The sequence below is a fragment of the Notothenia rossii genome (assembly GCF_949606895.1).
Source record: "Notothenia rossii genome assembly, chromosome: 8".
NCBI lineage: Eukaryota > Metazoa > Chordata > Actinopteri > Perciformes > Nototheniidae > Notothenia > Notothenia rossii.
The window spans coordinates 22,175,457-22,201,080 of record NC_136906.1 but is presented as its reverse complement, the minus strand read 5'-3'; the positions used below and the strand labels follow the sequence as shown (position 1 = coordinate 22,201,080).

General features: G+C 40.7%; 1 protein-coding gene across 3 annotated transcripts in view; it reads left to right on the top strand.

Annotated features, from left to right (window-relative positions):
• gjc1 (gap junction protein gamma 1) overlaps nt 1–25,311 on the top strand; it is a 45,683-nt gene extending 20,372 nt beyond the window's left edge. Inside the window, exons 1-3 of one of the 3 annotated variants that reach the window (XM_079641971.1) lie at nt 12,866–12,948; nt 19,309–19,409; nt 20,426–25,311. In XM_079641971.1, the coding sequence (XP_079498097.1) occupies nt 20,480–21,931 (1,452 nt within the window). In that variant the 5' untranslated portion in view covers nt 12,866–12,948; nt 19,309–19,409; nt 20,426–20,479 and the 3' untranslated portion in view covers nt 21,932–25,311. Of the gene's footprint in view, nt 1–12,865; nt 12,949–19,308; nt 19,410–20,425 lie in introns of those variants that run through there. The other 2 variants (XM_079641969.1, XM_079641970.1) reach the window with 2 other exon arrangements.
• The last annotated feature ends 313 nt before the right edge of the window (nt 25,312–25,624 follow it).

The window sequence follows — 25,624 nt, the reverse complement described above, 5'->3', positions numbered from 1 at the left end:
CACACACCCACACCCACACCCACCCACCCACACATTCCCTCTGCCCTCTAAACCTGTCATCAATGGCAAAGGTGTTCTGCACATGCACCCACACATGTAGACACAAACATACTCACTCACACACACACACACACACACACACGCACGCACGCACGCACGCACGCATGCACGCACGCACGCACGCACACACACACACACACACACACAGTCGTTTTTTTCCCTTCGTGATCACTTTGCTTTACCAATGTTTTTTTAACTTGGTTACTAGGACAAATATTACATCTAATTTATCATACAGTATATCATACACACTCACTATGGCCCTCCTCCTCTTCCTCCCTTCTTCTCTAATGAGTTTGAGTGTGCAGGTGAGCCCGAGCCTGAGGAGGTGCTTGCTGTGTGTGTGTGTGTGTGTGTGTGTGTGTGTGTGTGTGTGTGTGTGTGTGTGTGTGTGTGTGTGTGTGTGTGTGTGTGTGTGTGTGTGTGTGTGTGTGTGTGTGTGTGTGTGTGTGTGTGTGTGTGTGTGTGTGTGTGTGTGTGTGTGTGTGTGTGTGTGTGTGTGTGTGTGTGTGTGTGACATGCATGATTATGGATGATAACATACACAGGCTCATGGAGAAGCCTCAGATATCCGTTCACCTCAGGTTAACTTGTCGCCAATTAGAAATTAGAATCTTAAATACTTTTCATGGCAGTCATGAAATAAAGTGTGGCTCAGTTCTGCCGCTGTACATATGATTCGAGATTCATAAATACCAAAGAAAATAATCTGTTTTTTACTGCAAATAATTAAATGGGATTACGAAGAAACAGTTTGGAAAATAAATAAATAAATGTATTACAATTCTGTAAATGCTAAAGTAAAATAACAATGCCATTTTAATGTCACGTAATTTGTCTATACAAACAAAAAGGAATTTATAAGAGTTTGTTTTATATTCCTACACTGCAGCTATAACTACATGAGTGTGACAGCAACTATATAGGATAATACATTCGTATAGTAAGCATGTTTGATTCAGGGCTCTTATTTCTAAGCCTTTGGGCAACAAACCTCATAGAAATTGTCATGTGAAAAGATGACGAAGATGTTAAAGGCAAAGTAACCAGCAGGATCTATATAGTAAAGCCAGTTCGTATTACATGACATTTCATTTGGCTGAGCTTTTAACCAAAGCGACATACAATAAGTGCAAAAACCATAAAGATTCAAACTCCGAACCTCAAGGAAAGTGCAGATATATTCACTTCGAGGTTTAAACTCTAAGTTGTGGGGCCTTTTTTACAGAGCTGCAAGCTCTTCTATTGTTCGCCTGTTGTCTTTAACATGCCGCAGAGCTGGTTCAAACATACACAGAACACTGTTTGTATTGGCAATAAACAGAGGAGGCACTGGGAGTTAAACTGGGGGCCTGTTGATCTGCTGTCAAACACTGCAGATTACTGAGCTATATCCGGATATCAACTGTTTTATTTGCAATTTAAGCTCTATTTAATGCTGAATTTCACCAAAAAGCAGAAGAGAAATCCCATTCCCTTTCAATACAGTATTTACTTTGTCGGTTCACTCTGAATGTTTGTGTTTGATAATGAGCATGTGTGCATAGTGCTGTACTTCCACTCATTGCTAGTCACTAAAGAATAACAATGGATACATTTTCCCAAGGACTTTCCTATAGTTAAGGTTAAACTAAAATTAAAACCCTGTTATACACGACAAGGAGATCCATATTGGGAACACATGATAAACTGTTCTCTTTTATTACTGTTTTACCAAGGGCTAAAACAATAAAGTGTTCTTAAAATAACATGAAAAAAAAGAAGCATGAGTGAAAAGATAAGATCAAATTGTTATTTCTCCATGGTGTTTTGTCCATCCATCCTACCACCCAACCATCCATCCAACAACTTCATGCCAAAAAAACAAAACAAAAAAAACAAAACAAAAAAACAAGCGGAGTGGGAGTATAGCTCAGCGGTGGAGCATTTGACTGTAGATCAAGGGTCCCAAGTTCAATTCTGGGTGCCCCCTGTGGAGACAATACACACAAATCCTTAGTGTCGTGTTATGCAGCCTAAAAGCCCTTGTGTGGGGTTATGTGCAGTGTCTCAAATGAAACCACTAGTAATCCTGACATTTAGATTGCCAACAACTGGCACATTGAACAGACATGTATGTAACATTGCAGCCACAGCAGTCCAACTGTGTACTGATTGTCTACTGGTTTTATACAAGCCAGACACTACACACAGACAAACACACACACCACACTACAGATAATTGCTATGATATTTAGCCCTCTGGCTGCAGCACTAATCAGCGGCTGTAATTACACAATACTACATCAAACGATCAAAAACATGCTGTTTAACCTGCAGTGAGCACTTTGCATAAATATTGATTCACTGGAGTGTTTTTGTTCTTCAGATACTCTTACAATTTAACAGAATATTATATAAAAAAGGTTAAGCCAGTTCACAGAGAGTTAATAATGCCTTACACATGGCACAGTTGAGTTGGCATTTTCTCTTGTGCTGATGCATTCATTCTGCCGCATATAAATTGATTAGTTTGGCCAGAATAGACATGTATCTCAGTGCTTCCACACAATATTTACATGAGTTCATATACGGGATCACATGGGGCAAGCAGTGATCAACTAGGGACCATCAAACTACCTCATTCAGGTCTTGGTTTGTCTTAATAATCTTCCTCCTAATATATTTAATCCTGTCATTTTATCCTGTTTTATCTATTTATCAATTATTTTTTGTTTATGAGTGTGTATCTTTGCTGTTTGTAGTTTTACAATATTTGTCATCTCTGACAAATTGATATATGCATGATTTCCTTTCCTTGATTTTATAACCAAAGATATACAATAATTGCTTTTTCAGCTAAGCAGGAGATGATTTGTGACTGATCAGCGTATTTCCACTATATAAATCAATCCTTAAGTAGCATTACCATAGCATGACTTCTTTCCATTACATCCTTGTGTCATATTATACTCTAGTTTTCATTTTCATTTTAGGAATTTTAAACTGCCAAACAACTGATGTACTTCATGACTGTAAATCTTGTGAACAGCTATTGTCCTGCAGTTACGCCGTCGAACAATGATCAACATAAATAAAACATAATTACAAGAACAGTTTGTGCCAAGGGGATCATTTAAGATTTGAACATCCTTATCTTTACTACATTAATATCGGAACCTCTTCTGATCCTTCAACTTTCAACAAATAATTTGTTTTGTATCATTCAATGAATTCACATTTTTACCCACAGAGCTTTCTCACTGAGTCTGCTCACATTTTGTATATGGATGCACCGAGACAAAAAACGACTGTTTACTGTCAGTGTTTAAATAAGGGAGGCAGTCATAGTTGAACAAGAGACCTCCTGACTTGCTGTCAAATGTTTGGCCCATGACTTATACCAGTGGATGTAATGAGACTTAATGTTTCCAAACACTCATTCCAATAGGCGCTTTCACACCGGAGTACTTTTCCCAGGAATAGTTCAGATAGTTCCTGGGATATTGCGTTCACACCAAAAAGATCTGGAACTAGAACTTAGTTCTCGGGAACCTTTTCACCCCTTTTCAGTCCCTGCTAGAGAGGTGGTACTTTCCTGGGGAGGAAAAGGTTCCAATTCCTGATTGGCTGGGCGAATTGCAAACCACGCCCCGTAAAACTCCGAAATGTTTTGTGAAGCCGCTATTTTATTTGCTCTCATTAGCATTAGCATTAGCCCAGCGCACCAACGGAGAGAGACTAACTTATGGCAACACAAAATAAAACGTGGGAGCGGTGGAGTGATGAGGAGGTGTCTGCGGTTCTGGCAATTTACCCGGGGGGCTCCGGGACATCGGGTGGCAGCATACGCCGTGAAGTTGTTTGCGGCCTGCCAGTAAACCCAAAGAAGAAGAAGAAGAAGAAGAAGTGACGTCAGCGGCTTCATTCGCGTAATTGTCACTCAGGGAACTTATTCCGTGAACGCGATCTAGTTCAGGAATTAAAGAGTTCCGGGAACTATTCCTGGGAAAAGTACTTGGTGTGAAAGCGCCTAATGGACGATGATCACCCAGCCCAAAAACCCAGAAAGTCTCTTGCTTCCTGGTTGCTCTCTTAAAACAAGATATGTATCTTTCTCTCGCTTGAGAAAAAACACAAATATAATATTGTGAAACAGTTCAAAGTGACTTATCCTGAATTGCCTCTGAGATCTAATCCACAGCTACAAAGTTGTAACAAAGAGAAGGAGGCATCATCAAATGTACCGTCTATGTTATTTTATGTCCGTTGCCACTGTAGTATTTACATCCCACATATAGTTTACAGCAACTGCTACTCATGTGTGACTGTATGCAACATATGCAGATAGTGTCAAGAGTTCAGTTAAGTTTTTAATAAACATAAGAACTGGATAATATATGTATTAAAGTCAACGGTTTAGTTTTTTCAGTGTGGCTTACGATGTGTTTAAATATTGAGAAAATAGAGATCAAATGTATTATTTTATTTCATCCAGTTAAGTTAAAAGATGTTGTGTTTCTGATGAAGTTTGTTCTTTTGTTCCCCCCTGAGGTATATCCAATCACATTACCTTCAAATCCACTTAAGTAAGTGCATCACCGTTCACATGGCAACGCTCAGCATTGATTTCGACTGTCTTCAGTTTAGTAGTACCTTCACTTCGATGCTAGTTAAAATAAGCCAATAAAACTTTTTAGGTACGTTTCCAGTGACAATGACAGCTGGACAACATTCTATTTCTATCTATCTATAATCATCCTTTAAGATAAACTTCAACAAGCGCTCCGGTCCAAGTTGTGAATGTTTTGTCAATTTTCATCTTCTTCTTATATCTGTTAGTGCAGCTAGCACCAGATGCTAATAACAACAGCGCCGGCACCGGTGCACCCTCTCTCTCTCCCTCGCTCACTCGCACTTTGGCTGTGAGCCGCGGACGCCTGATAAGCTAACATCCCCCACTTTCATCACTTACAGCGCCCACCGTACAGGGCAAATGAAACGTGTAACCGGGGTGAAAAGGGTGTTACATTTACTTAATTATGAATGTTGTTACATCAAGGCCGAAAATTAGGATGAGCCCCAATGGTCAAAAATGTTTTTTTTCCCCCTAGAGCTACCAGCGCAGCGCCTCCCCAGATCTGGCGCCCCGCCTATGCCAAAAACAGGCCCTATATACAAGCACAGTACATAAGGTTAAAAGCTCAACAGCCTATTATTAACAGACTCATGAGAATGTGGCTTTTGTGGTACTTTTAGTAGGCTTTTTAAAAGGAAGTAAAGCACTGTTTATCACAACGTTGCTCTCAGTCGCCTCTAATAAGGAGCTCTAAAAGCTACCAATTCAGTGACGTTGGGGATAAAGTAAGCCTCAAGTTGAAAAATGATGTTTGTGTTAGATACAACTCTAAGTGGGTTACATTTACTTCATAGCAGGAAAGTGTTTACAAATATCAGTAGTTTTATTTGGCAGAGTTTAGTCAGTCTTCGGAAGTTTTCACAACAGGAAGTCTGTTAATCAGATTCAACTCTGGACTGGAGGTCAGTTTCCCTGACTTCAAATGTAGATGAGTACTGTCTTGTCATCTTTAAGATTTTTCCCAGGAAGTCACAATGGCACTGCTCTATCAGGCTTACAGTTCTGCACATTAAAAACTACCAATCAGTCTCCCACTCGGAAAAGGAGACATTTCTTGAGTGAGAAAGTATCGTGAAAAAAATGAATTACATTAAGACTTATGACAAATCTGTCACTCACACCTTTTTGAAAGTGCTTTGATGTTTACATGGACAATACAATGCCAAATTAAAACTGCGGTCACAGTCATGGGCGCAGTGATGAGCGGGCCCTCGCGTCTATGCGCCTGTCGGGGAGGGTCGCCGGTTGTCCCGGCGTCAAGTCGACGCGCACGAGTCCTCCGAAATGATCCGTTTGTCATTTCTCTAATTTTCGCGTCCTCGACTCCTCGGTCCTCCGGCAGTGACCCGGAAACGGATGTCGGCACGCCGTCTCGAAGGAAAACAAATTTCGCTAAAGGCTCATCGAGGATCGATTATCGAGGAGGCTGTCTGGAGGAGCCGTATCCGAGGATACACTGATTTAGAGGAGAGAGGAGAGAGGAGAGAGGAGAGAGGAGTCTCTCTGGAGGAGCTATAACCGAGGGTACAGTGATGTATTCTCCGGAGTCGATTTCAGCCAACAGTGATGTTTAAAAGAGGCGTGACGCATGGCTGGACTTATGTAAACGAAGCACAGCTCTGCAAACTGTTCCCGTTGTGATTATAAGTTATTTAAGATGATCAAATGTGCATCAGACTTTCTGCCCTTTACCGTTTCTTTACGCACTAATAACGTCTCTCCTGGATGTTAGGCTATTTATTTTTTTAATACAACTGCTTTCATTGTGACGCGATGTTTACAGTGAAAACAGCTACTGAGGTCAGTGCAGAAAGCAGAACAGTGTATATCATATATATTGCTAAATAATATATGTAACAGGCCTACATTACACACTTTATTTGTATGCTTTAAGACACGGGTTCCCAAACTTTGCCATGCCAAGGACCCCCATATAGCATTATCCTCTGGCGGGGACCCCCCTGTTGCATTTTTTTATTTAAATGATGTGTTCAAGTGCCTCCCGATGGAACATGCATTGCGTTGCCACTACATTTGGGGCCTTCTGCCTGATCGAAGCTGCCACTCCGCTTTTTTTGCCTGTCAAAGCCCCACTGCCCAATCTGAACACACACCCACACAACGAGACCAGTCAAGTCCATTTGAGATGATGTACTCATCTAAAACTTGGAAAATGTCTCTTCATGTGGTCCTACCTTACAGTGCTTTGCAAAATAATATTTCCTCAACAAAGTTGTTTTCTGAAATAAATCTGCAAGCAATTCTGCGACATTTTCTACATCCGTGCTCTCATCCAGCTGCAGAGCGAAACATTCACTCGCTCTCACTTGCTCTAAAAGCTGAGCAGATTTTCACTCTCAGTAGCGGCAGCTCGATTCTGATTGGCTTGAAGGACGGTCGTGTGACGGTCGGGCCCCCACTTTGAAAAACACTGCTTTAGGAGACATCTAAGTAGATATTTTTCATGAAACCATATAGTGCTTCACATAATAAAATATACAAGGGCTGTAGCCAAATATATATTATATGCTTTAGGAGCTGTATATGTGTGTGTGTGTGTGTGTGTGTGTGTGTGTGTGTGTGTGTGTGTGTGTGTGTGTGTGTGTGTGTGTGTGTGTGTGTGTGTGTGTGTGTGTGTGTGTGTGTGTGTGTGTGTGTGTGTGTGTGTGTGTGTGTGTGTGTGTGTGTGTGTGTGTGTGTGTGTGTGTGTGTGTGTGTGTGTGTGTGTGTGTGTGTGTGTGTGTGTGTGTGTGTGTGTGTGTGTTGATGCACCAGGCAGACAGGCAGGTCTCAGTAGCTTATCTGACATATAAATGGTCAAAAATTGTACCTTTTAACCTACGAGCTCCCCGTTCAAGCGAACAACTATTCCTTCGCAATTTAGCATCACATTGGATATGGGCTGAATTGGTCTTGGATTGGAATCTTTTCGATAATTTCCCTAATATCGGAAATACTATATGCGAGTAGTTTGGAGTAATTTGCGACATGTAAATCGTTAAAAATGTTGTATTCACTGTTAGCGTACGACCTCCACGATTAAGCTAGCAACTATTTTCTTCGCAATTTAGCATCACATTGGATATGATCTGAACTTGTCCTGGATTGGATTTTTTTCGATCATTTCCCTAGGAGGAGTTTGCAAAAATGTGCTTAAAATGCATGAAAAACGCACATTCTTCAATATGGCCAATTTCCTGGTGGGCGGGGCTAATAAAAGCACATTTGAAATATGTTCGCAATCATAATAGCAATGTGTATACAGCGTTTCGTGAATATCGGAAAAACTGTATGAAGGGTAGTTTGGAGTAATATGTGACATGTAAATCGTAAAAAATTGTACATTCTCCGTTTGAGCGATCGACTATTCCTTCGCAATTTAGCATCACATCGGATATGGGCTGAACTTGTCCTGGATTCTAATTTTTCCGATCATTTCCCTAGGAGGAGTTCGGAAAAATGTGCTTAAAATGCCAACTTTTTGGGGGGCGGGGCTAATGGAAGCCAATTAGAAATATGTCCACAATTCCATGAGGAATGTCTGTGCCAAGATTCGTAAAGTTCGGAGAAACTATATGTGACTACCACACAATAGGGGGCGCTACTGAGCTGTTTTAACAAAAACGTACAATTTTTGGGATACACGTCACAGCCCACGACTTTTTCGAAAAATGATTTTGTCCATCCGTTCTTGGTTATAAATTAGTGGTGTTTTTGGCTTCCCCTATAGTTCAAAAATAAAAATGATTTGTTGTGCCTATTCCCCAAGACAGACTGAACCTATCCACCAAAATCTGTGATATTTTGATACATTGTGGATGAGTTATGAGCATTTCTTTCTAAGCCCCGCCTTTTTGCAAATACGTTTTGATTAATGGCAGCCATATTTATCGACTGAACATGCTCATTTCCTAGGGTAATGCGTGTGACCCTCCACAGATGCTGTATACTAAGTTTGGTGTCGAAAAACTAAAAATTGAAATGTACGTGAATATTCCACTGTTTTTAACATTATGCTAATTCAAAAAAGTAGGCGGAGCTTAGATGTTCAAGAGGATAACTTGTAGAGCAGGGGCCTGTACTACGAAGCTGGTTCAACCTAACCTGGATATGTTTGAGTTAGCCGGTTGGCCTAATCCAAAACATACATGCTCTCGCTAAACGGTACTACGACACGGGTTATCAAGTGGATCGCTCAAGCCAGCCGTTCACATGAAAGGGGTGGTATTTGGACAAACGTACTGACAGCGCAGCGCGTCATACTTCCTGAATGAAAAGTTAACTATATAATTAGACAAATATGAAGACGTTAAACTTTAGACATCCATGACTTAAACACTTTATCCAGGATCAAAGCCACATAGCTGCAAGGTGAATACAGCTGGTAAAAGAAAAAGTGTTTGAATGCGTACATTAACAGGTTTATGATATCACTGCCCCGTCTAAGACACGATCTGACTTTAATTACATTTGACTCGAGTGTTTCGTCAACTTAATGTGTTGCTTAAAATAATACTTCTGCATACAGTATGTGACACTGTGAGTTTTGCACGGCCAGATACGGCTCAGCTGACTCAGATAAGCAAATATATGATACATTATGATGTGATATGCCGCGGACTGTACTGTTACTTTGATCCGATTACTTATGTTGTGGCCGATATTTAAGTAAGCTTTCTTAACGCTAATGTTATAATAGTCAGATTGCTCTGAAGATGGGAGGTGATATTCTATTAATGTTCACGTTCACAGTCAGTTGATTTTTGCCGGCTGTCTTTCCTGCAACGGCAGTTTTTCTGTATTTCCTTTCTCCTGTAATGTGACTTGATCGCTTTAAACTCCGCACACTGAGCTCTGATTGGTCAGCAGGCAGTGCTTTCACTGAGTTGATCTCAGCCTGCAACCTAACCTGCCCCGGAGCAGGTTAGCCGCTCAGCATAAGTTACCATGGAGATCTAGCCTGCTAAAAAGAGAACCAGCTTCGTAAGACCGGAAAGCCGGAGTTTTCCCTGAAGTTAGCCGGCTAAGCGAAAATCCTGCTTCGTAGTATACCCCCCAGGCCGAGACCGTCGAGACAGATAAGTGTGCAAAATTTAAGGTCATTCTGACTTGCGGTGCGACTCCGAAATTTTATTTTCATTGGTGGTGCTAGCGAGCAGGTTGGACAATTTGAACCCAATGACTCCAGAATGTCACATTTTTCACCGGTCCTGGCGTCTGTGCAAAATTATACAACTTTTGAAGCGTCATAAGGCCCTCAAAAATGGGTTCTAAGAACGGGAAGAATAGTGAAGAATAATTCCTACAATAACAATAGGTTCCTCGCACTTCGTGCTCGGGCCCTAATTAGCTTGGTTTATGCAGACAGTTTGAAGGATTATGGGACTAAAGAAACCCCAATCTCCTTATTCCATCTAAGAGCAGTCTGTTTAATGACATACTGATGTTTGCATATTTTTTGAAGGCTGCTTATATGGCAGGAGATTGAGTGTTGATAAGATGGTTAAAATGTTAAGAAGTGAAGATCCTGCTTTTGTGCCGAGCAGTAGGAGAAAAAAAAAAATGTTCTGCTTCATAATCTGACATGATCTTCATGTTTTTAAACTACATGTATAATGTATGCATTGATCATGTGAGTGATCAAATGATACGCGCTTCCATGCATTCTCAATTATTTTGTATATAGTCCTAGTGTATATATCATACAGCATGGATGGGACCCACTGAAGGTGTTTTATATTCTCACAAAGAATAAAATACCACAGTTAGCTCTGGAATATATATTATCACCTGTTGACATTTGAAAGATGATGATTGGATATTGCACTCCACTTTACCCAAATAATAATAATTTTAAAATGTTCTTTTATTTAATGTATTTATTCATATCCAGTAGCAATTTTTTTAATAATTGTACAAAGTGCAAACCATCAATGGTAAAAACAATGGAGAACATTAATTGACTAAAATACAACAATACAATATCTTTAAAATCATCAATAAAAGGAAAAAGAAGGTAAAGGTCACAAACCCAATGAAAGCACAAAAAGTACAGATATGACTTTCAAAAGGATACGGATAAGGAGTTGCCAGTCTGATCTCCGCAGGCAGGTTTTCTCATGTTTATACCTGTAAAGTGAATAACTTTCAGTGGCCACCAGGCTACACAAAGTAATCTCTACATCTTATCATAGCTCCGTTTGAAGAAGGATAAAGAGTGTATGTTACAGCGCCACTAAAGAGTCCAGCCATTTGCACCGCGTCATTAACTAGGTTCTCTGTCAAATACATTGTTGTGATATGAGGAAGTCAGCAGTTTGTCGTTAATAGAGACTGCTATGGCAACAGAAGAAACTACAGCATTATTGGTTATGAAGAGTTGTCTTAAGAGCTGATCATATCTTTTAGGATTCAAACTATTAGCAATAATACTCGGATTTGCCATATTATATTAACACTGGTGCAGTTGTGTCCCAAATCCATACTAATTATTATATAAAGTATGTATACCTGTCATAGTAGGCCAATACTGATTTACTGTAGCATACAAGAGAGTACACAACAACCTAAACTGTTTTATATTTACAGTAAGTCACACAATATGTGGGATATCAAATGCCCATCGAACTGGGATTTGGACAATTTTATGTCAAAAACACAAAGATTATTTGGAGAGGATAGTATTTATCAACAGCTCAATCAAAATCCCACCTTATTAAGTTTCAATGTTTATTTTATCAGCTGACAATGTGAACTATACAAAAAACGGTCTTTTTTATTGTCGAAACACTCATAGCCACAAAGGAAAGGCCTTAATTCTGATTGACAACAAAATCATTATCAGATCTATCACCCTTTTTTATAAAAACCCTCATGACTAAAGAAAGTGCTCAATAAAATATTAACATCAAAGGGGTGTTACATTATTCAAGGTTATTACCAATATTACCCATATCAACTTCACATTCATCAAAACAAAATGTGATAGCCGTACATTAAAGCAAAAATGTATTAAACAGAAGCCGTGGACTTTGATAGACGTGATATGAATTTAAAGAGGATTTATACCCTCCGATTTCTCAGCGCATGATCTGTGAAATTTGGTGATAGCATTGGTCCGCTTAGAGGAGAGGGATAAGGAAAGAGGCTGAGATAGCGTGCAGAACTAATTTGAGCATCCACTGCTGGTGAGTGGATTATCAAACGAACAACTTTTATTGTTCACAGCGTTACATGATTAAAACTCAATGAAAGGGCATTAGAGAGGAGGCAGAGTGATGGAGAGCTGAAGGCATGCTGAGGCTGAACATGATGGTTAGGATTATGACCGAGGGCCTATATCTGCCGGCAGAAACTGCAGTATGTCTGGTTTACATCAAACATTTAGAAGATCTAGGGTCAAAGGATTATAAGGATGAATCCCAACTTTTATCTCAAAGACTTAAAAATGTCCTCTATGACTTTCAGTGTGAACTAGTGTTGTTAGTTTATTTTAAACTCACTGGCCTTCTTTTAGAACCCCCAATCCTCCTGGCATTGATAACATGCAGCATGTTGGGCATCAATTATTTGTTTTGCTTTGACACGTTGGACTTGGTATAAAATGAATGGCCGTTGTTCTGAATAGTTCTGTGCATTTTGACCAACTGATGCTGGATGTTTTAGGTCAAAATAGAAAATGTAAAAGTTTTTTTAATTGCAATTTCTTGTCATTTATTATCCAACATATATCCATTCAAATATACCTGCATTTCTAAGTTAATTTGCTTCTCTAAAGCCTGAAAGCCAGGCCAAAGGTCTCACAACGTCAATTAGTTAGTGTTACCCTTAAAATCACATACTTCCTCTTCCAGCCTATCACTGTCATTCAGTCAGACCCTCCCTTCACCCTTCAAAGGGGGTATTAAAACCCCACCACCCACACACTTCCACCCCCAACCATGACCCAGTTTGTAAGGGGATGAGGGTGTAAGTGAGGACCATTTTGAGTACCAGGGGGAGAGAGGCAAGATGCTCTGCCTCCCTCATCCCTCTCTCTTTCAGGAAGAGCTCACACTTGGTTAAGCACACACACTGAGGTTCTTCATGAGAGAACAAGTCTGCAGAGCTGTGTGTTTTGTTTAGAGTTTTTACTGTCTCGATGTTGTTGTTGATTTAAAGTAAGGGCTGTTTTTAAAGCATGCTAAGTGAGAAGAAAGGGAAAGAGATGTCGGGCCTCAGGTTTAGAGACAAAGGACAAAGTACCTGGTATCTGGGAAAGAAGGAGTAGAGTAAGTATGCTGCTTTATAATTGTACTGCTTATTTGTTTTCTGCATGTGATTGTTTTTTGTTGTTGTATTTAAACTCTTGAAAGCGGTTTTAAGTGAAGACAAACTAAAATAGGAAGGGAGCCAGGCTTCTTGAGAAAGGGATATGTATAGACAAGGTCTGGTCACAGTGCTTTATCTCCCTAAACGTTTTGTAATCTTTTCTGGAACTAAACATCACTACAAAGGCAATCTACATGTTTTCCGCATGAAGCTAAATAAAAAGCACAGATGCACATAGCGACGCTGCTCCTGCCTCAGATTCATCCTGTAACATATGGAACCAGTTTACCGTTGTGTTTCTCCCCTTCGGAACAACGTTAATGAGGGAATTTCTTTTGTTTCCCTGGAATACTGAGAGATGAATGCTCGTTCTGAACCCCCCTCACTCCTGCAAAAAAGAGGATGAAGAGTGTTCATCCATTTCAGCAAAGACTTCCTCCTCAAGATTTTCTCACAGGCCGAGGTTCCGTGACTACAATGCTCAGGTTTCTGTTTCTATCTCTCAGCAGTGAAGTTTTCCGATTTGAATTACTTTATGTCTTCCGCTACTCGGTTTATGAGCCAGAGGCCCACATCTAGTTGTGCTGTCTACTAGGACTTTTGGAATCTCTAATTTATTTATATGTCATGGTGCATTGATCATTCTGCAAGTAAGTTTCATGTCTGTGTTTGTGTGAAAAAACAGGCACCATACCATTTTGTAGATATCAGTGTATACAATGCATGGGATTTCCAGCTCTGATAACTTTCTGTGTGGGTAAACTCAACTTAATGCAAAGTCACTCGTGGCATGCATGTTTTTGATCACTACCACTTTTTTAAACCAAGTTGCTATTCGTTAAGGAAACAAAAACAGTCAACCATCAAAAGTCAATAAGAAATACATTTTTAGCTCCATTGGATTTTTCTTAATGATTTGAATATATGAGTGCCTAACAAAGAAGCGTATCCAGCCGTCAGAAAAGGAGGAGAAATTCCCTGTGCTTTTAAGCCAAGCATTTGCTAAAGTTTTCCACGTACAGTGTCATAGTGGTTATCACCGCTCATATCGTTATTTTACATGCAAAGGCTGCTGACCTTTTTGTGACATTCATTTGTTGGTTTTGCACGGTGTCTCTTGTCTTCATAACGGCCACAATTTAACCCAGAATTGGCATTCAAGGGTGTTATCATGGACAGATGTCTGGCCAGCGACTGCATGAGCAGATTAGTCTGATACGTGCGGTGTGTGCAGGACAAGGTGGAGGCTGTGAGGGGCATCAGGGAAACCGGAGCATGCCGCTGGCAGAACAGAGGAAGAGGGCACTGTGGTAATCACCCTCACATGATGACAGTCAGAGGAACATCAGCCCTAACAGAACACGCTCGGAGGTCCCAGTTATTTCTCTCTTGTCTCTTTTATGTTTTTGTTGAATTTTTGTTCAGGGGAAGCGTTTGTGTTTGTGACTGGCTCTAATGTGAAATACTTGAATTAATGAGATGTTCTTATAGACACTTAAATCATCCACATCCAGATCGTCATTCTGCTGGATCTGCTCTAAGATCTTTTTCACAATCATTTTTAAAACATTGAAAGAGGTCTATTCGATGATTAGCATAAAGGTGAAATAGAAAATGTTAAGACCAAGCCTATACCGACAAACATATTCTGCAAAATGGCAAAAAGTTCATGTTTGCTGTGAGCTGATCGATGGATAATGGCTGCCACATCAGTAAGGATGTTTATCTTATCTATTGCCTGAGATGAACAGATAACCAGAAACAAAATAATATGAATAAGATAACTATCTATTCACACCACAAAATAATAAAACATGATATACAATAATATTTTAGGCAGTTTTAAACGATTCCTTTGTGCATAACTGTATTTGTTAGAGTCATTCACTTGATTAAAGTTCATCCAGAGGAAAATAAATCTAATGCCATTACAAAAACTCATTAAAGCTTCCTTACTGTACGGTCGTTATCTCCAGGGCCCGTTTGTTTAATCGTGTGTGTGTGTGTGTGTGTGTGTGTGTGTGTGTGTGTGTGTGTGTGTGTGTGTGTGTGTGTGTGTGTGTGTGTGTGTGTGTGTGTGTGTGTGTGTGTGTGTGTGTGTGTGTGTGTGTGTGTGTGTGTGTGTGTGTGTGTGTGTGTGTGTGTGTGTGTGTGTGTGTGTGTGTCTGTGTGTTTCTCTGTGTGTCAAAGCCAAGAAGTAATATGTACACAAACAAAGTAGGCGGAGAAGCAGAGAAAGGAAAGGATACAGACAGAAATTGTTCAAGTCTAATTGTTTCAAGATTCATTAAATTACATTTAGCTGACGCTTTTATCCAAAGCGACTTACAGTAAGTGCTTTCGACCAGGAAGATACAACCTTGAAGAAAACAGAATCATATAAGTACATCAGGTTTCATAGAGCCAACACATTTCAAGTGCTACTCAACTGGCTTTAGATAAGCCAGTCCTTTATTAGTATATAAGTGCTCTGTAAGCAGTTATGTTAGTAATTCTATCGCTTGAAGTGGAGTCGAAAGAGATGAGTTTTCAGTCTGCGCCGGAAGATGTGCAAGCTATCTTCTGTCCTGATTTCAATGGGGAGCTCGTTCCACCATTTTGGAGCCAGGATAGCAAACCCACGTGTTCAAATTTCACCATGATCAAAAATGCATTTTATTAACAGTTCAACAGAGATACTCTGACATCTGCATATTCTTTGCCTTCTCTCGCAAAGGTCATCATGATCTCCATTTATCTTTTGCTTTGCTAATTTGGATATTTGCCCTGTTGCATGTGTTAATTGTATAGTTAAAACTACTACTGATTTTTTTTTTACAAATACTGTGCTAGTCCGCCAAAACAATGGAAAGATATATACCCTTTTACAAATATTAAAGAATTGTTTTAATATTATTATCTTATTTTTTTTTAATTATTATTATTAAAACAATGTTTTGGCCACTGGCCTTTTTAACACAGAAACTCTTAGCACAGACAACCTGCATTACCATGCAAAGTGAACCTTTACATGAGTCGAAACATTAATGAAACGAAACTATTTCACAAAGGAAATGTCAAAATGTTGCTTTCAAAAGACCATATTACTACTTATACTTATAATGTTTTAAGATGCACATTTGAAGCATGTTACGCTTTACAGAATGTCCTGAAATCCTCATCTCAAAGGCTTTATTCATGTACTGGCTGTTTTAAAGTTTATATTAATGTTATAATGCACCAATTGCTTCTAAAGATCTGTATTTTACCAGGTTAAAGGACAGTTATTGTTGCAGGATCGTGATGTACAGACACCATGAATTGGCAGACCTGTCATGTACCTTCACCTCTTACTGCTCAGGACTCTCCTTGATGATGTGTGTTCAGTAACAGAAAATCTTCCCGTTGAACAGTTAAGAACCCTATTCACCTGCAGTTGTCCCCCGCAGAGGTTGCTGTTTGTTCCACGGTTGGCTCATTCTACTGGTGTCCCTCCCTCCCTCCCTCCCGACCGACCCTGGGCGCTCCAGCTGGAGTGCTGTGACCTCTTTATGAGTCAGTAATGTGGAAGAGAAGCACCTCAGTTAATCCCAGTATTCTTTTGTTTATTTGCGTACATGGACATTGTGTCTCTACTCCACATTATGTTTGACTATGTGTGTGTGTGTGTGTGTGTGTGTGTGTGTGTGTGTGTGTGTGTGTGTGTGTGTGTGTGTGTGTGTGTGTGTGTGTGTGTGTGTGTGTGTGTGTGTGTGTGTGTGTGTGTGTGTGTGTGTGTGTGTGTGTGTGTGTGTGTGTGTGTGTGTGTCAGCTTGTATGTGAGTCTTTTTGGATCCCAAGGGATGAAATCGCATGACTGAGGGAATCCCTCCAGTGACGCTAACCGTATTTGTAACCGTCTGATTGAATCGGTGCATGAGATACATTGATGTTGAGAGTCCACCCCTTAGGAAGTGAACTTGTTGACCTTTGACCTAGTACTGTTCTGGAAGGGCTATGAGCTATATCATGTGCTCAGATGTATTTGAGAGACTGATAGTTCAATGACCCATTATTACACATTCATGACCTTTTTTAAGTTTTCCTTGTTTTCTATTCTGACTTTGGAATTGACATCTGATGTGCTTTAGATGTTTTCACGTTTGGCATGATTTCCACCACTATGATGCAAATTGTTTATATCAGAGTAACAGACAGAAAGCCAGCTTGCTGTCTTTTTGGGGGGTATTTGGGAGACTTACTCACACAAGTAACTTAATGCACAAAGTGAGCTTCTTACCCCTAACTGGCCCAATAGCTCCCGCAGACATTAATTGGATGAGAAAGCAAAATGGCAGGTTATATGAGGGACAGGTAGCAGAAGTATTAAGCCGAGGCACACGACAGGCTGGACTGGAGTGCCTCTTCTGGTTAGGCGGGAGTACCACAGTTTCTGGTGCACAAAATCACTGAGAACACTACAAAGAAAAAATAAAGCTTTATCAAAGGACTCTTTTGAATGTGCACGGATTGTTTTTAGCTGGGTCTCAAAATAAAGAATTGCATTAAATAAAGTCCCTGTTACATCACACTAGGGCTGCAACTAACGATTATTTTGGTAGTCGACTAATCGGTCGATTATTTTTTCGATTAGTCGACTAATCTAACGATTATTTCTGTCACACCCTCCATCTCTGCTTCCTGTGGGCACGGCTCCTTTTCCGGGCTCCAGTGCATGTTCTACCTCAAGTCTGCACACCTGTGAATGTCACCCTGTTGTCCAGTCCCAGGATCAATTCAATCGCATTTTATTCTTGTCATTTCGCAGACCCTTGTTAATTATTATTTTAAGTTTGGAATTAATTACAGCGTCCATAAAGCTCTAGTGTGCTCTACTACGCTGTAAACTTGGCGCTGTTTAGCAGCTCGTTGGTGGACACGCAGCCTCAACATAACTGACATAGCGTTTGCTTAGCAAGCATTAACCATGAGACGTTCTGTTTTCCAACATGTAAGCTAACGTAAACATGACTATGGCTAACTTGCTCAAACTTACCCATGATCCAAAGTAGCAGTCCTCACGGTTCCAGGGTGCTTGCGTTTTAAATGCTCGTGCATCACTGTAGTGCTGCCGTGGAATGCCAATTCCCCTTTACAAATTCTGCATTTCACTGACTTCTTTGGCTTGTCGTCTGTGAAATACTCCCACACTTTCGAAACTCTCGGTCTCGCTTTTTTGAGCTCTTCATCACCCTCATTCTCTCTCCTTTCCGCCATCGTTCGTATTCTTTCTTCTTTGTTGTTAGTACAGAATGCAGTCATGGCAGACAATGGAGAGTATACTGCCCCCAGCACTTCCTGTAGTGCATTGCAGTTACAAATGAACATTTGCGCAGTTTTGAATTAACGTTACCGGCTCTCTGATTGTTTTTATACGACGCGTCGACACTAAAATTCCGCGTCGACGAATTTTTATGATCGACGTCGTCGATTATGTCGACTAATCGTTGCAGCCCTACATCACACCCAAGAATTACATTTTGGAAAACTATTGGGAATGTTTTTCTCAATCATGAAGATCCCAAATCAGACTAAATTGTCCCCCGGTGTAAACTAAAGAGCTAAATAAAGAGCTGGAACATATAACTTGCACGGCAAATGAGAGAGCATGCACTTGCAAAACTACTCAGCCTGAAGGCACAATCAGAACAATAGATAAGTAGTAAGTAAGTAAGTAAGTAAGTAAGTCATAACTAATTCAATCCACTAACTCGCAAAAGTCCAATAAAATTAATAATAACAGAAATGACAGCCATGATGTATAGGAAAAACAAACAGAGATGCACTCAAAGTCAAGCAATTTCCCTCAAACATTGAACAGCACAATAACTTTGATTATGTTAAATCAAAGGAGTTTAACGTTTTTGCAGTGTAATGTATTTCTGTGACCGAATCTGGTTATTATTATTGGAAGAACAACTGTGCTGCACAGTAGAGGAATGTAAAAAAAATGAAACAATGTAATACTTGAACTGTCAGACCGAGCTCGACCATGGAAGGACTCTGTTATGACTCTGTGTCCTTGTAAATGCCTCACGCACCATTCCGGGCATTTGTTGCTTACTCATACATGTCGGGCACTGACGCTAACAGATGCTCACAGTGAGCTCGTTCATAAGGACTCCAGCGTGAAGCGTGATTTTTGGCCTCTTACTGTATGTGGGTAATATGCAGGATAGGAATTCCTGATATTTTCCTGCTGTGTCCTAGTCATATCCTTATATGGTCACAGCGATCAAAATGACACATGTTTCATCGCAAGCCTTTTCAAAACATTCCCACCCTCTCTGCTCCTATTGTAGAGACAAAGCAGAGGTCTGGGAGCCCATGGTCGTCTCTGCAAGCTATATTTTCCATCCTGCTGCAACTGCAGCTCACTCCGGCTAAGCTCTCCAACTGATTGGTAAGGATATCGTCCCTGGAAACCCTTTAGACCCCAAACTAAGCTAGTGTTCATGCTGCGATTTTCTTCTCAGTCTAGCTGACAATAAGCCATGTGCTATTGTGGATTCATAAGAGGGAAAGTACTGTGGAGGTGTCATATTCATACCCAACAGCCGCCCCAAAGGGACAGCAGTGTTTGGGTTCCGCCTCACTGTCTCAGCTAATGTGGGTCTGCTGTCTGTCTCCCCGCTCCAACAGTTTGTGCCTGGCCACCTGCTGATTCTGCTGGTTTTGATGGACTGCCTGGAGCCTAGACATAACCTACATAGGCAATATGTCCCTCTCTTCCTAAACTGTGCTCAAGCTCACACACACACACACACAAACACACACACACACACACACACACACACACACACACACACACACACACACACACACACACACACACACACACACACACACACACACACACACACACACACACACACACACACACACACACACACACAACAAAATGCTATTTAGTTCCCAACCAGAACAAACCAGTCAAGTTAATACAATCCTGAAAACTGCACCTCACACAGAAGAAGGCTCACTAAGAGGATTTATTCTTCAAAAAGAGATAGGCTGTTAAATAAAGTGTGTGTGTATTTTAGGATAGCAAATTCCCTATTTGGATTATTGTGCCTTCTACGGATATCCTCCTTCCACCCTGCTTCGTCTTCTAGTTCCCCTTACATTCCCAAACTTCACAGCAACCTCATTGTGGCACTGAGCTCGAACTTCCTTGTGTGTATACCATGTGCAAAATAAAACAGATCAAATTACGGATTTATGAATTTCCCGAGCTAGAGAAGAACACTGATTTTAATTAAAGCAATTATTAAATTATCCCTATTCCCACCTTGCTTATTTATTTGTTGCTTGTTTTAATAAAATGTTTTGGACATTTGCATTTATTGACTGTTAACTCATAATGTCTTCCTTTTTTTCCCTCTTGTTTCCCCCTTCCTCCTCCTTTACTTTCTTCAGAGTCTGTGAACAGGTGAGGGAGGGACACTGTCTGCCCCACTGTCCAGCGACACCATGAGCTGGAGCTTCCTCACGCGGCTGCTGGAGGAGATCCACAACCACTCCACCTTCGTGGGGAAGCTGTGGCTCACCGTGCTCATCGTCTTCCGCATTGTCCTCACTGCCGTTGGGGGAGAGTCCATCTACTATGACGAACAGAGCAAATTTGTCTGCAACTCTGGCCAGCCGGGCTGCGAGAATGTCTGTTACGACGCCTTTGCCCCTCTATCTCATGTTCGCTTTTGGGTCTTCCAGATTATATTGGTTGCTATGCCTTCTCTCATGTACATGGGCTATGCTGTCAACAAAATTGCACGATTGGATGAGGCCAAAGGAGGAAGTGGCTCTGCTGCAGTTAGAACAGGAGGAGGGGGATACACGCACAGGAAGCCCAGGAAAATGTTCTTTGGAGCACAGCAGCACCGGGGCATCGAGGAGGCGGAGGATGACCAAGAGGACGATCCCATGATTTATGAGGTGCCAGAGATCGAGCCGCCAAAAAGGCTGCGGGATCCATTGCAGCCAACACCCAGGCCCAAAATTCGCCATGATGGGCGAAAACGTATAAGAGATGAAGGGCTGATGAGGGTTTACGTTTTGCAACTGGTGATTCGTACACTGCTAGAAACAGGCTTCCTTGCAGGGCAGTATTTGCTGTATGGGTTCCGTGTGAAGCCTGTATTTGTGTGCTCGGGGAAACCTTGTCCCCACAGCGTTGACTGCTTTGTCTCGCGGCCTACAGAGAAGACCATCTTTCTGCGCATTATGTATGGTGTCACTGTCCTTTGTCTCACGCTCAATATCTGGGAGATGCTGCATTTGGGGATTGGTACCATCTGTGATATTCTCCGCCGTCGGCGCTGCCCACCTCAGGAGGATGAGTACCAGTTGGGATTGCTGGGCACCAATGGAGGTGTGGAGGGTCCAGTAGGGGGGACAGGGCCTGAGGCAGGCTCTGAGGGAGGGTTGGGTGGAGATGGGCCTGCAGATTATGTTGGTTACCCCTTTTCTTGGAATACCCCATCAGCTCCACCCGGCTACAACATTGTGGTCAAACCAGAACAGATGCCATACACAGACCTTAGCAACGCTAAAATGGCATGCAAGCAAAACCGGGCAAACATTGCCCAGGAAGAGCAGCAGCAATTTGGTAGCAATGAGGATAACTTTCCTACTGGAGGGGAGGCCCGCGTTGCGTTGAACAAAGACATGATCCAGCAAGCTCATGAGCAACTGGAGGCAGCTATCCAGGCATACAGTCAGCAGCACCGGGCAGAGGAGCAGCTTGGGGACAACCAGGATGACAAGCCCCAAAGTAATATCATACAGGCACAGCCTCAGCCTCAGCCACATAAAGAGAGAAAGCATAGATTCAAGCATGGGAAAGGAGGCAGCAGTGGAGGATGCAGTAGCAGCAACAGCAGCAGCAGCAAATCGGGAGAGGGCAAGCCCTCTGTCTGGATTTAATCCCTGAAACATGACATGTATGGAGATCCTGCATATTTAAATTACTGGATTACAGGTTGTTGAAATTTGTTTGGGATAATTAAACACCACAGTGCCTTTAAGAATCCTGCAAGCTGGAGAAGAAGTGTGTTGGTGTACTAAGGTACGTGGAAGAAGATGTGATTTTGCAGCTGACAATTAGATTTGTCTGGGCTATCACTGTTTAACTTGAAACATCACACCAACGCAAACTATATACACAACGTGTCGTTAACATGTTTTATTCTCGTCAAGACCTGAAGCATCTTATTGTCCGTTGTCTTCCCGTTCATCCTTTCTTAGGGATTTGAAATTACTGAATGATAACGAGTTTTCTTGCAAATCAGATTGATCCCAGATTTGGCTGAGCACCATTCCTTGCCACTCCTCTGCAAAGACAGTCTCAATATTTACATTGGCATCCTTATTCTTCTGGAAATCTAAATAAATTATTATAATAATACGATGCAATGTCATCACTACATTCCGGCAAGTTTTAGCAAAGATAGGGTACTGTTTAACAAGAACCACAACAACGTAAACGCAATCAAATGATGTTCAGTAAAAGCGCCTATGGCAGTGACTTTATAATGCAGTGAGAAATTCACCTTCCGGAAGGTGTCATATGTGTCTGATGTGTTTATATTATGTACCCTGTTATTTGTTTGTTCATTTGAAAACTGCTACACAAGCTGCTGCTTTTAAACCGATGAGTACAGCAGGTTTTTCATGCAGTCTCCATCTGAAACGTCCTGTGATTTATTTTAGAAGGCTCATAATCAATCCCTTTTCCATACCTTACTTTTCAACTCCTCAGTTTCTCTCTAAGGCTCTTCATGGCTATTGAACAAGGCTGCTCAGCACTCCACTGCTGTCTCATCTGCCTTGTAGTTGTGTGCCCCCTGGTGGTATCTTCTTCTGGCAACATTTATGGGGAGTAGATACTAGATGCCATTGTTACCTGCATCCAGCAACATCTTAACCAGCTGTAGTGTTCCTTTTCTATTCACAAGCATTGTGTCTGATAATAAGTGTTCTCAGCGCTACAGTGTTCGATACATAAGGCTGCAATATCACAACGTTGAAATGGAAAAGGTTTAAAGCCATTACTATGATATAGTGAGACCAAACACTGTTAGTGTGATGCAAGTGTCAGTGCCAAGATATTATGCTATGCTGCCAAGAGCATGGATATATTGTAGCTTTGGAATACGGTGGCCAACACTTTTGTAAACGTCACTTGTTTTTTGTATAGGTGTGTTTATTCATTTTCCGGAATGGGATTTAAAACGAAAAAACAAACCCCAAAATAGGATTTGATTTTTATGCTTGATCAAGTATTTGTTTATGAAAACATTCTTTTTTTCAAAAATGTTTGTAAAATAAAGAAAAAGGTAAGCCAGTTATTTTACCAAGTTGTATAGGTATTTAGGTGTATTAAATTGCCTTCAAATTGTAAAAAAAATTGAAATATGACATAGTATATTTTTATAATATGTCGGATACAGTGACTTATTATCGTAAAGAAAAAAAGCCAGACTTTTCCCTGTATGTAACAGTATCAGTATTTAATGTATTTTAATAAACAGTGTTACTTTTTTTCCAATGTTGTTCTGAAATCTGCTCCACAGCTGTTTGTGGAGACAAACTGGCTGATGTCGCCAGTTGGGAAGAAGACATGAAGTGCCAAATTATTCAAACCATTCCAAGATGCGGCTGCATATGAACAAGCCACAGTTCATTTTATGAAGAAATTGGGAAGGGGATGAATCTGAAAATCTAGCACATTATGATCTTTATTTAATAAATCTTATGTGAAGGGTCTGAGGCTTTCCCAGCAACTATTGACTAGTAACTAACTGAACAAACCATCGACATGCAAGGTTGTGAGGACAGACATGTGATGTGGCTTCCTTTAGATAAATACAAAGCACAATACAACAGGATGCTCAAGTAGAATGAGTGTTTCTAATTGGTTGGTTTTCCTATTGGCGCCACTTATCCGTTCAACAAAACGGCACAGACAAGATTCTTGACTAAACTTTTTACCCTGTTTTGTTGAAGAGAAAAAACTCAACATGGATAACAGGTAGCTGGTGAGGCTTTGCAGTTGGAGCCAGTAGGATCCCCTGCCTTCCTTTCAAAGAAGGGAGCCCTTTGGAAAGCATAGGAAGGGCACTTTAAGGGAGGTGCCTTGAAGTTACCTAAAACCCCATCTGCTCAGAGTCTGCATTTTTGGCAGCTTTTTAAGGTTATTTGGTTAGGACTTGCCTGTTTTTAAGTGAAAATAATAGAATTCAAGCAGCCATCTTGGTCAAATGGATTACCCTGTGCTAGAGTTAAGTGTATAATAGTGTTGTCCTGTTGTCTTTGTGCATTGAGTGACTGAGACAGAAAGTGAATAAGATACAAAGTAAAAAGTTTGCTCGCTGGACAGAAATGGCTTTTCATTTATTTGTATAACGGTTTTTAATCTCCTCTGAATATTGTCACTGTCCTGTGAAAACCAGGTGTCTTCGAAATGTCACTTCGGTTTATTTAAAAAATCCCTTCAAGCAAACACATCAAACCAAGGATAACGGTGCTCTTTTTAATTTAGTGCTGATAGTCTATCATAAGTGTCTCTTCTTTGTTTTGTGCATTTGGGAGATAGTATTATAAGAGTGTGGGCCTATTAGGAAGGATTTCTTTTCTCAACCCATAATGAGCATCTAATATCCATTTTAGCAGTCCAACATGCCCATGTTGGTTTATTTCAGGACATTTTCATTCTTGATTCTTCAAGGATTTTCAGCTAAAATGTAAAAAAGGTACTGACAGTGTGCAAGAATTTTACTTTTTATTTGACATGTTAACAAGATAATACTTATCTCCCCCAATTTCCTTTGTTTTACATGGTCACAATATGCAATTGAGAACCTTGTAAATGAAAATGAAAATGAAATGATCCCTCATGCCTGGAGCTGAAGGAGTTATAAGGGAAATAATGTCACAATGTTATTGTATCAGAAGTAATTTGTGGTTCTATTTATCAGGGATACCATAATGTCCAACCTCAGCATCTGACTGTCAATGTAAAATAATGTCTGTGTTCAGAAAAAAAGGACTTTAGTGTTTCCCTACATGTTTCTTATAGTCACCCATGTGGGCTGTTGCAATAAATTTAGTTGTATTACCAGTACAAACTAATTCTTACATGCATTTGTGTGTTTGTGTTTTTCTATGCCTTTTGTAAACTGTGTATTTCTTTATGTACTATTCTGGTGTCCACTGGGAAATCTTTTTTTTTCAGAATCTTTGATGAACACATTTGCATGTGAAAATACCTATTTTCTTACAAAATAAATCCGAAATGCATACCAAATAAAGTCCCAGCATCCTTTGTTTGAGCTCCCCAGCGGAGAACAAAGATGTCAGCCTTCCGACTCCTGAACGGTATTGTCCTGTAAGGCTGACGTTGTGTCACTGGCAGGAACAACACAGGAGACTGAAGAGATGCCACTTCAGCTCATGTCAGCTGTGCCTTTATATTTGTTACTTGAGCACATTATTCAGTGACAGTTGAAATTCAGCTTGTAAAGAGGAAAGGCCTGCCGGACGTACTAACACCAATTATATTTTTAGAAACAATGCACTGGCTACCATAAGGATTTTGTTAACAGGGAAAGAGGAATA